At 43.0% G+C, this 18671-nt stretch overlaps 1 protein-coding gene across 1 annotated transcript in view; it reads left to right on the top strand.

The window, feature by feature from the left end:
* Positions 1-18671, top strand: part of LOC139410217 (BMP/retinoic acid-inducible neural-specific protein 3-like) — a 50868-nt gene that overhangs the window by 13399 nt on the left and 18798 nt on the right. The window contains exons 2-6 of the mRNA XM_071155684.1: positions 3143-3671; positions 9519-9709; positions 11208-11404; positions 15429-15534; positions 17924-18160. Of these exons, the coding sequence (XP_071011785.1) occupies positions 3460-3671; positions 9519-9709; positions 11208-11404; positions 15429-15534; positions 17924-18160 (943 nt within the window). The 5' untranslated portion in view covers positions 3143-3459. The remainder of the gene's footprint in view (positions 1-3142; positions 3672-9518; positions 9710-11207; positions 11405-15428; positions 15535-17923; positions 18161-18671) is intronic.

Below are 18671 nucleotides of genomic sequence, written 5' to 3'. Positions count from 1 at the left end.
TGACGTTGGAATGCAAACTCAAAATGTAATACATTTCAACTTTATATCTGACATGGTACAGGTGTCTTCTTTTTTTAAACCCCTAACCATGTGTGTGAGGTGTATACTTTTACTTCAAAGTATATTTGTGTAAGATTACCAAGAATCTCTCTGTGCGACCCTGATTTAGAACATTGCAGTATTCAGTATGAATATGTAAAAGAAAATTGATGCCCAATGAAAAAACACTAATCATATGGAATTTAGTTTTGCTGTGAGTGATTGGAGAGCAGCAATTGTCTACATATATACCTTTCGTCATTTAGTAATTACTGACTAACTATAATACAGTGTAAAATTATTACTCTCATTATCTGTATGTTTTCTTTCCTGACACTTAGCAATGCCATCTACTATTGGATAGGTATTCTACATTCCTTTCTATACTCTGAAAGACCTACACGGCTCATTATGTATTTTATAGCCTTTCTTCTGTACCTTTTCTTCCATCAATTGCACTCTTTTCACCCAGAGGACCCGTCCCCCCGTCTCTTGCCTAACATACACACACCCTCATCACTGGCCTTTGTGTGGTGGCTTCACACCGGCCTGGGTTAAAGATGGTCCACAATGTGCTGTTGAGGAGGAGGACCAAGGTGCAGCGTTGTGAGAGTACATATTCTTTATTTAAGATGACGCCGACAAAAACAATAAACACTACAAACAAACCGTGAAGCTAAAGACAATGTGCCCTAAACAAAGTCAACATCCCACAAAGAAAGGAGGGAAAACGGGCTACCTAAGTATGGTTCCCAATCAGAGACAACAATAGACAGCTGTCCCTGATTGAGAACCATACCCGGCCAAAACATAGAAATACTAAAATCATAGATAACAAAACATAGAATGCTCACCCCAAATCACACCCTGACCAAACCAAATAGAGACATAAAAAGGCTCTAAGGTCAGGGCGTGACACAATGTGTACAATCATATTTGAGTTCAGTCACAAGAGCCCTTGTTCTCTCTCCTACTGCTGGTAATAATGAGCGTGCCTTTCACTTTAAAACCACAGCCTAGGCCACGGCAATCTATATGTTATATTCACGCACGGCTTTGCTCGTATCTCAAAGAAAGGCGATTTAATAACGACTTTTGATGAAAATGTAAAGTTTGTGTTTTCACGTATGCACAAATGTGATCCAGTAATGCCCTTCTCAAGTGGGAATGGTGTGCACCTGATATAATTCAGGCAGATAATAACAACAATCTGGTTAGTCGTGTTGTGTCTGATAATGTGATTATAGAGCTGGTGATGTCTGAATCTGTAGACACATATATATTTTTATATACTGGACTTTTACATTAAGCAGGTAGAAGGAGAAGAGGGTAAACTGAGAGAGAGGGAGAGAGAAGAAAAAGAATGAGAGAGAGGGAGAGAGAGAGTTTTCCTTCCTGCATTAGCGTTTGTTTGGCCCCATGCCTGTGGGGTGATAGGATTAAAGTTTTCTTTAAACATGACCCCTGTCCTCTATTCTGATATTAACAGGATAGACAGTCCCCTCGCTGCAAGCCAAGGTCACTTTTAAACCATGTTTACAGAAACCCATGCAAACCCTAGGCCTATGTGCTGCCTAGAGGTCCAGTAGATAGTGTAGTTGTTGCCTGAAAATGGTGTTGATACAACACCACAAAATGAAAATTGTTGTAGCTGGAAAACGATCTCACTGTTTAACATTAACAACAGCAACAAAAACAAAGTTAAAAGGGAATTACTGAGGATTGCCATGGTTGGATAGCTTCGTAGCCCCCCTACCTCCCTCACCATCTCTATCACACTATGTGGAACACCACTGTGCTGAAATGAACTGCGCTCCATTGTTTGCTCCCTGCTGTGTACTCAGATCCAACCCCCCCCGCCCCCAACACACACACACACACACACACACACACACACACACACACACACACACAGACTTGCATACATAGACACACATGCACGCACTCATGCACACAAGCCCACAAACACACACCTCATCAATATGCATGGCCATGCACGGATGTCTGCACTGAGGAATTAAATGTCATGCAGCAAAACCAGAGCATTTGAATCTGGTGTAATCACAGGAAAAAGCATTGTGAACCAGATAAAGCCTGTGTTTGCACCAGTGAGGGATATCCACTTATCTGTGAATTAACACCCAGTCTGCAGTTCATTATGGCCACACACACACACACACACACACACACACACACACACACACACACACACACACACACACACACACACACACACACACACACACACACACACACACACACACACACACACACAGAGGGTCAGAAAGAGCAAGGCTTTTGAGTGGCATACAGAATGAATGACAGTGACTCATCTAATAAAACCACCAGCACATTTATTCATGGAAGTCCATATTCTCTCTCTGTGGGGTCAAACATCAGTCATTAACCTCTGTCTCTCTCTCTTTTCCTTTAACTCTCAAACTACCTCACCCTTTCCCTTTCTTTATCACTGTCTCTCTCTATCTGCCTCTTTCCCACACTCTCTATGCATCTGTTTCTCTCTTTCTTCCTTTCTCTCTCAGACTACCTCACCCTCTCCCTTTCTCTCTCTCCATCTCTCTTTCTTTCTCCCACACTATCTCTCTCTCTCTCTCTATCTTTCTCTCTCCATCTCTCTCTTTCTCCCACTCTCTCACACATCTCCTAGCACCTGCCCCCACGTCTACCCCCCGGCGTCTTGCGGTATTGTTTTGAATAATGATTTCTGAAACCCTCCCACACACATGGTCACATGGCTGAGTTCACTTGACAGATTGTCATCAGAATAAAGTAATGGGATTTTTTTTAAACCAAGCATCTGGTTTGGTCCCAGCTGCAGGGGAGAGATTGACAACCCTTAGAAGGGAGATGTTGAGTAATGGGAGGCTCGGACTAGAGGTGGAATAGAAGTGTAATGTCAAAACAGATGACTAGTGACTTACTCCATAATAGCTAAAGAGATCAGAGTTCTGATTGTTTGATGTGTAAAATACAAAAGCATTTTTTACTTGTCAGTATAGGATCTCTTAAAAGATGAAGGTGCCTGATGATTATAAGAACAGTACATTCTCAAGTGGCAATTATTTACGTCTTTCTCTCCCAGGTGCTCCAGTGGATGTGAGGGAATGCAGATTCCCCGGTCATCCCAGAGGAGGAGTGAGCTCGCGTGTAGGAACCCCTTCCACTACTGATCCCATTCCTCCACCACTCCCCCTTCCCTCCACCCACCCCTCTCGCCCTCAATCCCTCCCTCAATCCCTCCCTCCACCCCTCCCTCCCTCCACTTCCCCTCCCTCCACTTCCCCCTCCCTTCTTTCCTCCCTCCACCCCTACCTCCTTCCACCCCTCCCTTCCTTCCTCCCTCCACCCCTACCTCCCTCCCTCACTCCCTCCCTCCTTCCCTTGCTCCCTCAATCTCTGATGGCTCTATGGGGCTTCCTCAGTGTCAGCCTGCACTGCTGGGTCTGGCTCTGGGCCGGGGCCCCTATCTCGACCAGCTTGCCCCACGACCGCCCCGGAGGGCCCCTGGACTGGCTGCTGTCCGACAAGGGCCCCTTCCACCACTCCCAGGAGTACACAGACTTCGTTGAGAGGAACCGGCAGGGCTTCTCCACCCGCTACAAGATATACCGGTGAGTTGCATAGCAGGGCTTGTACATGGGGCAGTGTTTCCCAAACTCAGTCCTCAGGCCCTAACACTACACAGCTTGTTCAAATGATCCAATCCAATTGATGATTAGTTGATTATTTGAATCAGCTGTGTAGTGCTAGGGCAAAAACCAAGGAGTCCCGAGGACTAAATGTAGGAAACCCTGACGTAGGGGCGGTTTACAGGTAAACAGGTGAGTCTCATAGCAGTGTTCTCTTTAGAGATATACAGGAGAGTCAGACCACAGGTAGTCTAGATTAGGTATAGGGAGAAACAATAGTTAGATGGACAGATTAGACTACCTACCAACGTGTTAGTACACCAAAGCAGGCTGAATGTTATATCCACTGTCAAATTGCTAAAGCACGTTCAGTGTCATGTGGGGTTTAAAGTCGTGAAGTAAATACCACTGGAAGGAAAGCCTTGAAAAGAGATGTGAAAAGTTCTCACCTCACCCCATCTAGGATAGTCTAGTAGTGGAAACTTTATTGAATTATTGGAACTGCAAGTAAGTCAACTAAGGTTAAGTAAATAAATGGCCTTCGAGGAGAAGAGAAGGGAAAAACTTACATTTTTGTGGTTATATCTTAATCCATGCATCTACTATTGTAGCTGTTTTGTATCTACAGTATTCACCTAGGCACCTACATAATATAGCTATTGTTGGTAAATAGTACATTTAAATTATTTGAGTGTATCAAGGTAATTACAAGCAAATGGCCATATGCATATTCTGATATCTGTTCAGGAAAAATATGTTGATTACTGTAGTGTAGGGGGAAAAACGAATGATTTGTCATAACGTTGAACACATTTTCACATATTGGCTCGTGATATAAAATGAGTGGAAAGTGTGTCATATATCCTGTCCGTCGTGAGTTGGAAAGGTATTGAACACGGACCAGGAAACCGCAGACGGGACTCTGACATCTATGGATTTGTGCTGGGTGTTTTATGGGCTAAGGTGATCTGCTTCCCGCGTTAAAGCGTTTTAATATTTCTCCTCCGGCTAGTGCAGGCCCATCACAGCTCTCGGGACTGAGCTTCATTGGCGGTAAGATTAATAGTCTTATCATGTGGCCAAGTGATTAGTGGGCTCTTAATAGTTATTACTCTGCATTATCACACCATCCCCTGAGAGTCTACTGTCAGCTGCAAGGTTGTGTCTGAGGCGCGCTAGATTACAACCAACCCTTGATTAACAGTAATATTATTAAAGCCCTTTCGTTGGCTGGTAGAAATGCTGAGCACTGTGTTTTATGTCGACTGTGTTTTTTTTCTTTCATAATCCAGGTTCCCATCCAACCTTTTAATGTGAGTAAAGTATATGTCACTACAGGCCTGATGGAAACAGTCGGTAAACCTTCTAAATGTCTACAAAACAAAATACGCTTGACAAGGTGGGATCTTTTTGTGGTTGTAAAATTAATGATGCGCAAATATTTATATAATAACCATCATATCGAAGTAAATTTGGAGTCACGCAATGATATGGTGTTATGTTTTGTGGTCCTACCACTACGACTCCGGAAAGAATGCATTGTATTCGTCTATAGTCAAAATACGTTATGATGAACTTCACAGGGTGGTGAAAGTGCACGGTGACGGGCTTGATGCAACTTTCCAATAAATATCGAGGGTCTTATTCTGTTGACTTGATGTTCGATGCTTAATAATCTTGATTTTGTCCGTAATAGGGATCTCGCAGACAGAATCTGCGCACTGTCTGCGAGCTGTTGGCAAGAGCGCACATGCAAATACCAGAGTGGGGACATTCTTTATAACGCAACATGTTTAGTGATAAGACAATCAGTCTACTTTTTTATCGGTACATAAAAACGCAAAAGTAATTGATGTCATCATGCACAACTTTTTATCGGCAACAAGTCATTTTGATGGAAACATATTATCTCTGGTGGGAAAATGTGCATATTCTTTTATGCAGGTTTTAGAATATCACAAATTGGATGTAAACATAGCAAATTACTAATTGGTATTAATCGACCAGACAAAATTTGTGCTGAGATGACAACTGCTAATTGGGACATCATAGACAGATAATCACTTGATTATATTTCTATGGGGGAATATAGGGATAATTCAAGGTAATTGTATCTGTTACAGACTTTGGTCTCTTAACAGTATCTTACATAAGGACTGCATCAAGTTATACAATGTTCCCTTAAAATCAACAGCTTTAATGGTACAAGGTGACTGACTACTGGGAACAGATGTCAACTCAATGTCTATTCCACATTGGTTCAACCTAATTCCATTGAAATGAAAAGAAAACAACATTGATTCAACCAGTGTGTGCCCAGGAGGAAACTATACTGCAAGTTTTTACAGTAGGAGGAAAGGTGGTAAATTAATCCAGCGTGCCTTTCGTTGTCAAACAGATTGTTAGTGATATATGTTCTCATCCCTCAAACTTCCCCAGGTGATCTCAACACATCAACAATGGTTCCCAGTGGCAAAAGTACTATCTATAAAAAGCTATCACATAGAATATAATCCTGTAGAATTGCTTTGTCAGACAACTTTGGTTTTACTGTGGCATTGTGTGGTGGCCATTTTGTATTAAAGTGCATGCAGGTGGTACTAATTGTCTCTGTCTCTGTTAATATCAGAAGTTATTGTGGCATACTCACATGCATATATCTAATATGTCCACTCTGTTGCCAATTCCCAGTGACAGCGGCATAGCCAAACATTCCACCACACAGTTTGTTTGTTTAAAATGACCTCTCATATCTGACAATCTATTCCCTATTCCATAACACATAATTTCACAGCAAAACAGACATGCGGAGATGGAAAGTGACATTATTTGGTCCTGCAGAGTTTTGGATTTCTGCTAAATTCTCATAATCTTCACTGACAGAGAGAAGATGAATTACCGCAAGTGGGTGCTTCTAGTTAGTGGCTGTGTGTTACTATGCCATCATTGCAGTAATGAAATTGCACCATCTCATCCCTCTTTCAATTTTCCACCTCTCTTCTTGATTGCATTTGAAAGAATTTTAATGGGTCCTCCAACAGGAAATGGAGGCTGTTTTCCTGTTTGTGGAATCACTCATTGTTTTGGCGAATGCAACAGCTTTTCCCTCAGTCAACATGCGTAGAGACGGGGTTCCGCTGCACCACCAGTCCTAGGCAACCATTGCCAAGTGACAGTTGCCGTAGACAGCAGGGTGTAGGAAATTGTAGGCTACACTTGTGTAGCTCTTGTATTTTTTGACATTTTGCATTTCAGAAACGTAAGTGAGTGTTGGCACCAAATCGCATAGAGAAGTTCACAGTATGAACACCGTATTTCTGTACGGCTGCAATGCATCAAATCTGAGAATGTCTTTTGGAAACCTTAAAAAGACCTTGATCTGTGTTACAGTGGCCTTCTTATTTAATACCCAGAGAAAAGTAATGTATCCCAATTCTCTGAAATCTCTACTAGGAGAAATAGTCCAAAAGAGAGATGTGTGAAAACGAATGAATGATATCTCAAATGAAACCAAGGTAGCTACGTACAGCAGTGGAGGCTGCTGAGGGGAGGATGGCTCATAATAATTCTGTGGAGCAAATTGAATGGCATCAGACACATGGAAACCATGTGTCTGATGTATTTGATAACGTTCCACTTATTCTGCTCTGGCCATTACCACGAGCCTGCCCTCCCCAATTAAGCTGCCACCACCTCCCGTGACGTACAGTACAGTGATGAGAGACAGATACGAATAATAACTGCATGGTGTAGTCTAAGGAAAGACTGCAGAACCCCAAAAACTGCTCCATGGTAAAAATCCATTTAATTTCATCCCACTCCTTGTTGGATGTACCATTAGCCCTATGGGGGGTTTAAGATAAGACAAGTCCAGCTTATCACAGTCAACGATAACTGGAGAAACCAATGACAGAATGATTTTGAGGCTACACTTTCCTTACCTGTTCCCTTACTCTCTCCTCTCTCCCTCCTCTCTTGCTACTCTCTCTCCTCTCTCTCCTATTTCCTCTCTCCCTCCTCTCTTGCTCCTCTCTCCCTCCTCTCTTGCTCCTCTCTCGCGCTTCTCTCTTTCTCACTCCTCTCACTCTCCTCTCTCGCTCTCCTCTCTCCTATTTCCTCTCTCCTATTTCCTCTCTCTTTCCTCTCTTGCTCCTTTTCTCACTTCTTACATGCAATGCCTTTGAACTGCCAAATCTCAGCTCTCACATAGCAAAGCAAGATATAACTGGCGAGGAATGCTATGGTGGCCCAGTTGAAGAGGTAATTTATATGTATGGAGTGAAAAGAGGTCAGGATTAATGGTTATGCTTGGTGTAACTGACCGACAAATTACTCAAGGGACATGTCTAAAAGTAGAAGTATGTGGGTGTGCATACATTCATTAAGCTGCATGTTTCATGTATTGATTTGAGAAAGCTTTCCCATAAGTGGATTAGGCATGCTAACATCACACAAATTAAACTAATTGCTATATTTTCCCTACCTGTATGAGAGTAGACATAAAAGTATTTTACAATTTTCCACATTGCCCCATATGATCCTCAAGAAGAGGCTTTTCATCATTACTCCTGCTTTAATGTGATATATCTCCTATCAAAAGGCCCCGCCCCCTCCATCCATCACCTACAGCACAGGTTGGCGAACCTATTCTGATTACAGCAGACAAGCATCCAATTCACAGCGCAGTGCATCATTTAGTGATAACTTGCACCTGTGAGGTTAGTTAGGGAGTGTGTGTGTGTGTTTGTATGTGTGTGTTGGAAAGGAGAGAAATAAATATAGTGATAGGAGACAGAAAGAGAAACAGAGAGAGAGACAGACAGACAGACATAGAGAGGCAGGCAGACAGGCAGGCAGGCAGGCAGGCAGGAAGGCAGGCAGGCAGGCAGGCAGGCAGGCAGACCAGACAGACAGACAGACAGACAGACAGACAGACAGACAGACAGACAGACAGGCAGGCAGGCAGACAGACAGACAGACAGACAGACAGAGGGATGGGCAGAAAGGAGAAAAAAACAGGCAAGAAGAAAGGCTTTCTATATCCAGAATCAGGATGTAAAATATTGCACATCATTTCTTCTACACTACATTGCTTCTACTGTAGCCTCCAGCTAACTGACACAGACAGAGCATGTTCATTTCGACCTCCCTCACAGAAATATTATCTGAACCTGTCAGAGCCAATTAAAATTGAACCAGTGTTTAGATACTGTAATTATTTAAACACAGGGGATTAACGCAAACAAAGTCTTTCAAGGCGTAACAATGCTCCCGTCTTTAAGGCTGCATACAGAATAACTTAGTAATGTTTGTAAATGTAAACAGAAGATGTCAAAGCTACAGACGCTGATGAGAAATCCGAACTTTACAGCTGCCTCTAGCATTTCCTTTCCTTTTGGTCGCTTTACTTTCTTTCCTCATTATGAGTTGTATTGAGTGTCAGAGATCCGCCGATGTCTATGGGTTTCTCTGTCACTGCACATTTTGATTATGATGTGTTTATTAAGGAGAGCACCTGTCAGCTGCAGGCTTTGGGAGCATTCTCCTCCCCAGCTATATTAATCTTCCAAATGGTACCTGCTTTGGATCTCTCTCTCTCTCTCTCTCTCTCGCTTTTGCTCTCTCACTCTCCCATCTCTCCATCAGAACTTAAAGCTAAGGATGCAGTGAGGCATTGCGGTTGATAGCTGCCCCGTAGACTCACCTCTCCCCTACTCTTCTGCAGACAGACAGGACAGACAGACAGAAAACCATTAATACCATCACATGATTAGTGAGCCTTATTTACCAAACAGTTTCAAAGACATTTTAAAGTCTTCTTCTTTCCAGAGAGTTTGGGAGATGGAAGGTGAACAACCTGGCTGTGGAGAGGAGAGACTTCCTGGAGTCGCCGTTGCCCCTGACACCAGAGTTCATCCGTAACATCCGTCTCCTGGGTCGGAGACCCACCACCCAACTCATCACTGACAACCTGATCAGGAAGTATGGGACACACTTCCTGCTGTCGGCCACGCTGGGAGGTAAACACACCACTATGTCTGAAATGGCACACTATTCCCTATATAGTGTTTGATCGGGGGATTCTGTGGGGATGATGAATTAGGTCAGGAGTAGGCAACCCTGGTGCTGGAGTGCCGCAGGAGGACGAAGTTTGTGGAATTTAGTCAATCACTGAACTGATCAATTAGCTAGGTTGGTCAGGTGTGCTGCCTACCTGGAATAAAATCCTACAATACCCTGCAGCACTCGAGGAACAGGGTTGCTTACCCCTGGAGTAGGTAGTAGTAGTTGACCCCTATTCACCGATACAGGGTCATATTTTTGAATCCCCCTAATGGTTGGAAAAGAGGGGTACGGTATTCTAATCATCGGTCAGTTTTCTGTGTTTGTAAAGTCCCAATAACACCAAAAAGCTAATGAGGGCAGGACATGTACATGCATTCTATGCCAATATTGGCATAGCAGCCTATATGAATTCAGTGGAAGACTTTTCTTTAATAGATTTTTGTCTACATAATGAAAACCCATGTAAAAACCTCACTACACGTACATGTACTGCATAACCCTCAGCTACACAGTCATTCCCCAGTGCTTTTGATAGTCATGTGGACAACACCGTGAGGGTGGTTGGTCTTTACAGGAGAGACGCTTATTTCGGCTACAAAGCCCTGTGCATGTCGAGGAAACCAAGGGAATGGGTTTCCTGTTGGAAAGCAACACTTGTCGATTACCTCAGCCGGGCTCCTGGAAAGGTCGTAGTTGTGAGTGGCCACACACACGAACACACACACACGCACACACACACACACACACACACACACACACACACACACACACACACACACACACACACACACACACACACACACACACACACACACACACACACACACACACACACACACACACACACACACACACACACACACACACACACACACAGCTGCACTGGCTGATGCGATGCAACCTCCATGCCCTGGCACACAACCAGAGTAGTTCTGTATGAGGAGAGGAAGATGAGGAGCTGTTGCTTGGCCATGAGCCAGAGATGTGCTGCTGGCTGCTGAATGGGGTTATAAATGGATTGCCTGTCCGTGTTCTGGAACACATGGACTTCATGAAATAAATGAATAAATTACATAGGGATTTAAGGGCACCTTTCTGCAGCAGAGGAAGAAGAACACAAAACACAGACTACCATAGATAATATGATATGATGCCCTCCTTTATGGTTGAATCTGGATGTATGTTTGTTCATATTCTACCAAATAGCACATGGTTAATAGTAATAATACCTGGCAGTGAATAATACACTATATTATTCCTATTGATTGCCATACTACTAAAACTGGGTAGCTGTTGACTATGTAGTTCAGAGACCATCTGACTAATGTCAACTGACATTTGTATAGACTGTTAAAACCATGTTAGCCAGTGAACGTTCTCCCAACAGTTGAAAAGAAAGCCTGTTTAAACAGCGTCGGCAAACATTGTCGTAACGCCATCTTGTGTTTGCAGGGGAAGAGGCCTTAACGATATTTGTGGACAAGAGAAAGCTGAGTAAGAAGGCGGATGTGAGCGAATACTCTGGCTCTGGCAACTCGTCCAGCGTAACTCTGGAGGCTCTGCACCAGCTGGCTGCCTCCTACTTCATAGACAGAGAGAGCACCCTGCGCAAGCTGCACCACATCCAGATAGCATCCACAGCCATTAAGGTACACACAAACACACACACACACAAGCACACACCGGACACACACGCACACAAACACACACACGCACAACCAACACCCAAACGCACACCCACACATACCCACACACATACACGCACACGTACACACACTGACCTTCCATCAAACTTGAAACTTCATTCAATCATACTTGTTCAAGTGGAGCAGCACAGTTGGTTAGCTGATTAGAGATCCTGGAATGCCCCTTGTAAGAAGTGTCAGCTTGTCAGGTTGTGAAGAGCCAGGAGTGTTGATCAGTAGGTGGTGTATTTCCAGGGCCAGGCGTTGACATACCTCATCTGAACTGAGTACTGTAGCTGTTGGGATGAATGTTGTGACATACAGGACATACCAGTAGGTTACTGCAATGTTGTGTGAATAAGGAAAGTGATATAAATACATCCAATCTGTTAGTGCAACATTTCAACAGGATGGATTTTGTCAGGCTGAGCTAAAGTGTGCAAATATTTATGTTTCTTTATTATGCCATTTTTTTTAACCCTGCACCTGTAAAGTTGTTGGATGTGCACACACCCCTTTTGAAAATAGCAAACGTGAACCTTTCAGATCCTTCATGTTGCTATATAGGGACAGTCACATCTGTGTGTGGCATCCGGCCTCTCTGAATTTGTCGGATCAAACTATGAATAACAGCTATCAAAGCTCTGTACTCCCTGAACCACAAGGATGTGTGGGAGGTCGGACATTTCTATCACAGCAGAGGTATCTAGTCTTGCTTTGTCTGTTCTGTTGGGAGTCACTTTTGAAGTGTGTGTGTGTGTATGTGTGTAAGTGTGGGTATGTGTGTGAGCGCCAACTTTAATGGTTCAAAGGCAGAGATGTGTTGAGAGTGACAGGTGAGAGCAGAGAAGCAGAGAGGTTGAGAAGCTCATCAGTGAAGCAGAGTGAATCACTGAGAGGGAGGGAGGCGGCGGAGGGATTCTTCAGCAAACGCATCATTTCCACAGGGCGTCAACCCCCGTGACGCCGGGACAGACACAACCAACCGCTCCACCATGTGAATGTGAATTGGACAGGGGATGGTAGGAGGATAGCAGATCAGGCTGCCGGTGCTTCCGCTGCCCCCCCCCCCCCCCCCCCCTCCCCTTGTAGCCGTATGGAGGGAAAATTTGGGAGCTCATTTCAGAGGAAAAGCCTGTTAGTGCTCTGGTGTGCTGGGGGTTTGCTGTGGAAATCTTCTCCCTCTTAAAGAGGTCACGGTGCAGCCTGCTACCTCTCTACCTCTGTTCAGAAAAGGTTGTTGCTATAATGAGTAATGACTCAAGCTGTTACCAGAGCGGCAGGGATCATTTTTGTTATGATTTGGCAATTTCCCCAACTAAATCGATGTTGATATCCCCACCTGACCGATGCGATGGTTGGCAGTGTGTCTGCAGAATGATGAACAATGAGAGAAAGTTTTTCAGCCGTGGGGCTCTCACAACACCGTGTGGATTCATATTTATTTCCACTCAGACAGTCCCAGTATTGCATTATGTTCCCATTATGGCAGCATTGCATTTTTTACGTTTCCACCTCGCTACTCAATCGGTTGTTGTCTGTGTTGTCACAGGGGCACTGTATAATCTTTCATTTCCAGTCTAAAGTCCTGCCCCTTCACTTGCCAGTGAGTCTTGGGCAAATGTAACTGCCACTGAGTTACCACATAATTTAAATAACTGCCTTTTAGCTAATCTCTTCCTCCTCTTTTCTTCATCTAGCTATCATAGACATATTACATATGCACAGTACTATCTTAATTTGACCAGTTTCTCAGCTGGAAATTAATCCTGCAGCAACCGGAAATGTGAATTATCATGTGCATTATAATTCATGGCCATTTTCGGGAAGGGTTGATGGGGTTAGGATAAATCATGTCTGACATTTAAAAGTGGAAATGACAATTAGCATTTCTCTGCAACAACAGTGATCAAATTAAGATAGTACACCTGTATATCAATCCTTTCACCCTAGTGGTCAAGAAGAAAATCAGAAGCAAAGAAGAAGGAAAATAAGCTTAACTGAGACTATTAGAACACAGTCTCTCTCTGTGCTCCATGTGAAATCCCTCCAGCAGCAGCATCTGAGAGATACAGGTGGCCAATAATGTGCCATTAAGCATTTAGTAATATACCAGAATATATCTGCAATGAAAAGCAGCTGCTGTCCATAGAGGAAATTGAATGCCGTGCTCATCAGTCAACGTTGTGCCATATGGGCTATCATATGGCATATCAAATAATGCTCTGTATAGATTCAATATTCAAGTGTCTCAAAACTCTGCATTGTTCCTCATTTCCTCACAGTCTTATCAGCAGTATAATCCCATATCAAGGAAATTTGTGATTTACAATGTGCTGTTAATAATAATGGCAAAATCATTGCACACAGATGGTCTCCCCTCTCTCTGATTTACACATTCTATTCATTTTCCCAGACACACATATTTTGCTGGTTCATGGTTTGATTGATAAGCTCCAGAAGTTTCACCCTACACAGCATTAGCTTCAGGTCTCTTAGTCTTTCCCTCTGTCAGCACTTTGGGACTGTGTTTGATTGTGTAACTGATGGACTGACCCTTGTTTCCTAGCCGTCTCTCCCCCACCAACTGTCCTGTGACAGGCTAGACCTGGGCACATCTCTGGGCTGACGACACTGTCCCTCTCCTACAAAGAGAGAAAAATAGCAATCAATTAGGAGCTTTCTATCAACAGAAGAGGACTGGAAAGAGATTTCATGTTGCAAGCGAGGGAGAATGGAAAGAATGATGAGGTCTGGCAGAGACGGTTTGCCAGGGAAAGGTCAGGAGAGATGTCTCAGTCAATACGACAGAAAAGACTTGCCATGGCTGAGTTGTTAGAAGCTCTCCTTCAACACCACTCTGATGTTTCTCTTTTTTTTTGAGTGCGAGGGAATAAGAACAACACCGCTGCCATTTTCACTGCGGGTGCATAAGAATACCTGTAACAAAGGAATGTATGTAATCAATTAAAGACCCAGTGCAGTAAAAAACATGAATTGCCTGTGTTTTATCTATATTTCCACACTATGAGGTAGGAATAATACTGTGAAATCGTGGAAAATGATGATAGTGCCCTTTTAGAGTATGAGCTGTTTGAAAAGCGCTTGCAATTTCAGCCTATTTTGGTGAGATGGAGGTTTGGCAGCCTTGGAAACATCACCAAGCGGTAAATGTGTTAATAGACCAATAAGAAAGAAAGTTACAAACCTCTCTGCCAATAACAGCTAGTTTTCTGTTTTTCCTTCCCCACTCAGACCACTTCCAGACAGCCCTAGCAAAATTCTTGCTTGAGAAATTGCTCTTTGCTAAGAAGATATTTTTGTTTATTTTTTACCATTTTAATTGAAAACAATCAAACTAACTTAATTATTACCCAGAAATTATTTGATATTGAGATAAAATGACTGCATTGGACCTTTAAGTGTTGTATGTGGGTGGAAGGAAGGAGAGAGAGAGCAGAGGAGAGGGCGTACTGTACATATGCTCTACCACTGCAATGTTCTGCATCTCTCTGCTAGCCGTGCTTCATTATCTACTCAGAGCTGTGGGTGATGGTCATTAAAGGGCCTGCGTAATGTATATAATAGGGCTTCAGCTCTGACTCATAGAGCACAGGAAGCAGGAACCAATGGTTGAACACTCATCTCACCAGGGAACACACATGCCCGCCACTTCATTGCTTTTCCCCAGCAGAGAGCAGCCACTCTTAGAAGTGTTTCTTTTGGCATTATGTGTCTCATACAGAAGTACTGTAGAAGTAGTAGTATTTTTTTTTCTTCAATTTGGAACAGATTATGTACGTATACTAATGTCAATCATCGTATGGCAAAGCATGCACATGAATCCAGGGCAAGAGTGGGTGTAAGATTGCCAGGATGTCAATTCAAAGGAAATGCATGATGCATAAATATATTTTTGTCATTCTTACGTTGCTCTGAAGTTAGAAGGAATGTGTATTCAAAGCATTGTGTGTTTGTTGTTACCCAGGTAACAGAGACCCGGACAGGCCCTCTCGGATGCAGTAACTATGACAACCTTGATTCTGTCAGCTCTGTTCTGGTTCAGAGTCCGGAAAACAAAGTCCACTTGCAAGGTCTGTTTCTTTTTGATTCATACCACATATATTGCATTTTAATGTCAGACCTTTGATTACGTATTCCTGTTATGCAAATCCTGCACACCATTATCACATAATGTTACTAAGAAATAAGAACATGTGAAATATTTTTAAGGTTTTTAGCACACCCTATCATACATTCCCATACAATAGCATCTTCAAAGAGATCCACACATCCAATGACAACGCTTGTAGAGAATAAAATACAGTTTGGACTATCATTGTTCTGCTCTTACATTGAGAGTCTAGTCAAGGATCATATCACCCTAGAACCACTTCAATTTGCTTACCGCCCCAATAGTTCCACAGACGATGTAATCGCCATCACACTGCAAACTTCCCTATCCATCTGGATAAGAGGAAAACCTATGTAAGAATGCTGTTCATTGACTACAGATCAGCATTCAATACCATAGTACCCTCCAAACTCATCATTAAGCTTGAGACCCCGTCCTGTGCAACTGGGTCCTGGACTTCCTGGACTTCCCCAGGTCGTGAAAGTAGGAAACAACATCTCTACCCCTCTGATCTTCAACACTGGGGCCCCACAATGGTGCATTCTCAGTCCCCCCCTGTACTCCCTGTTCACCCACGACTGTGTGGCCATGCACGCCCCCAACTCAATCATCAAGTTTGCAGACGACACCACAGTGGTATGCTTGATTACCAACGACGACGAGACAGCCTACAGGGAGGAGTTGAGGGCCCTTGGAGTCTGGTGTCAGGAAAATGACCTCTCACTCAATGTCAGCAAAAGTAAAAAAGATGATCGTGGACTTCAGGAAACAGCAAAGGGAGCATCCCCCTATCCACATGAAAGGGACAGCAGTGGAGGAGGTGGAAAGTTTTAAGTTCCTCGGTGTACATATCACCAACAAACTGAAATGGTCCAAGCACACAGACAGTGTGGTGAAAAATACACAACAGCGCCTCTTCAACCTCAGGAGGCTGAAAAAATGTGGCTTGTCACCGAAAACCCTCACTAACTTTTACAGGTGCACAATTGAGAGCGTCCAGTCGGTAACTGCACCGCCCACAACCGCAAGGCTCTCCAGAGGGTGGTGTGGTCTGCACAACGCATCACCGGGTGCAAACTACCTGCCCTCCAGGACACCTACAAAACCTGATGTCACAGGAAGGCAAAAAAGATCATCAAGGACAATAACCACTCGAGCCGCTACCTGTTCACCCCGCTTCCATCCAGAAGGCGAGGTCAGAACAGGTGCATCAAAGCTGGGACAGAGAGATTGAAAAACATCTTCTTTCTCAAGGCCATCAGATTGTTAAACAGCCACCACCAGCACAGAGAGGCTGCTGCCTACGTACAGACTTGATATCATTGGCCACTTTAATAAATGGAACACTAGTCACTTTAATAATGCCGCTTTAAGAATGTTTACATATCTCACATGACTCATCTCATGTATATATACTGTATACTGTATCCTTCACTATCTATTCTTTACTATCTATTGCATCTCAGCCACTCTGTCACTGCTCATCCATATATTTTATACTTATATATTCTCATCCCATCCCTTTACTAGATTGTGTGTATTAGGTTTTGCTGTGGAATATGTTAGATATCAGGTTTTGTTGTGAAATTGTTAGATATTACCTGTTAGATACTGCTGCACTGTCTGATCTAGAAGCATAAGCATTTCGCTACACTCACAATGACATCAACTAACCATCTGTATGTGACCAATAAAATTTGATTTGATTTGACATAGTTAGTGTACCAAGGCTAACAACTGTGACTGGAACGAATTGCAAAAATTGCTGAAGTTGGAGACTTTTATCTCCCTCACCAACTTCAAACATCTGCTATCTGAGCAGCTAACCGATCGCTGCAGCTGTACATAGTCTATTGGTAAATAGCCCACCCATTTTCACCTACCTCATCCCCATACTGTTTTTATTTATTTATTTTTCTGCTCTTTTGCACACCAATATCTCTACCTGTACATGACCATCTGATCATTTATCACTCCAGTGTTAATCTGCAAAATTGTAATTATTTGCCTACCTTCTCATGCCTTTTGCACACAATGTATATATAGACTCCCCTTTTTTCTACTGTGTTATTGACTTGTTAATTGTTTACTCCATGTGTAACTCTGTGTTGTCTGTTCACACTGCTATGCCTTATCTTGGCCAGGTCGCAGTTGCAAATGAGAACTTGTTCTCAACTAGCCTACCTGGTTAAATAAAGGTGAAATAAAAAAAATAAAAAAAAAACTACACTCGAACTGCCTTGTGATTCACCCACTATAAATCACGTATTGCTATCCTCTCATACAGTACCATAACTGTACACTTTGATGGTGGTACTAAATCTTGGTTGTGTTGTGTTGTTTTACAGGCCTGCAGGTTATCCTGCCAGACTACCTGAGGGACAGTTTTGTCCAGGCTGCTCTAAGCTACATTGCCTGTAATGGGGAGGGGGGCTTCGTCTGTAAGGACAATGACTGCTGGTGCAAGTGTGACACCAAGTTCCCAGAATGCAACTGTCCCTACATGGACATCCAAGCCATGGAGGACAGTCTACAGAGGATCACTGAGACCTGGGGGACACTCTACAAGGAGTTTGAAGATTCAGGTGAGGACAAATTGGCTCTAGAACTTTTTTTATTTATTTTTATATCTCTAGTAGACAAACATGCCTTAGAGATAAAGATAGAACAAATCCTTGGTTTTGTATTGAACTTTCAGATCTCATTATAATGAGAAATCAGGCTTGGGCCAAGGCTAGAAAACCGACTTGGTAGCAGATTGGCAGTGTTTCAGGCAATTGAGAAATATATGTACTTCCTCAATAAAGAAAGCTAAATCAAGCTACTTTTTTAAGTTCTATCTCAGACTCTGCTGGTGATCCGTCAAAATGTTGGAAAACAGTTCATGCACTGATTCACATGATTCACATAAAAATGTATCTGATGCTTTATGCATGGTGGTGCCCTCCTGTCCTCGCTTATAAATATCTGGGTTTCAGGATTGATAAAAAGCTATCTTTCAAAAAGCTTAATGAATTACATTGAACAAAAAACAAACTCAACATGCAACAATTTCAAAGATTTTACTGAGTTACAGTTCATATAAAGGAATCAGTC

Source organism: Oncorhynchus clarkii, chromosome 5 (assembly GCF_045791955.1).
Source record: "Oncorhynchus clarkii lewisi isolate Uvic-CL-2024 chromosome 5, UVic_Ocla_1.0, whole genome shotgun sequence".
Lineage (NCBI taxonomy): Eukaryota > Metazoa > Chordata > Actinopteri > Salmoniformes > Salmonidae > Oncorhynchus > Oncorhynchus clarkii.
This window is presented reverse-complemented; position numbering and strand designations above follow the sequence as displayed.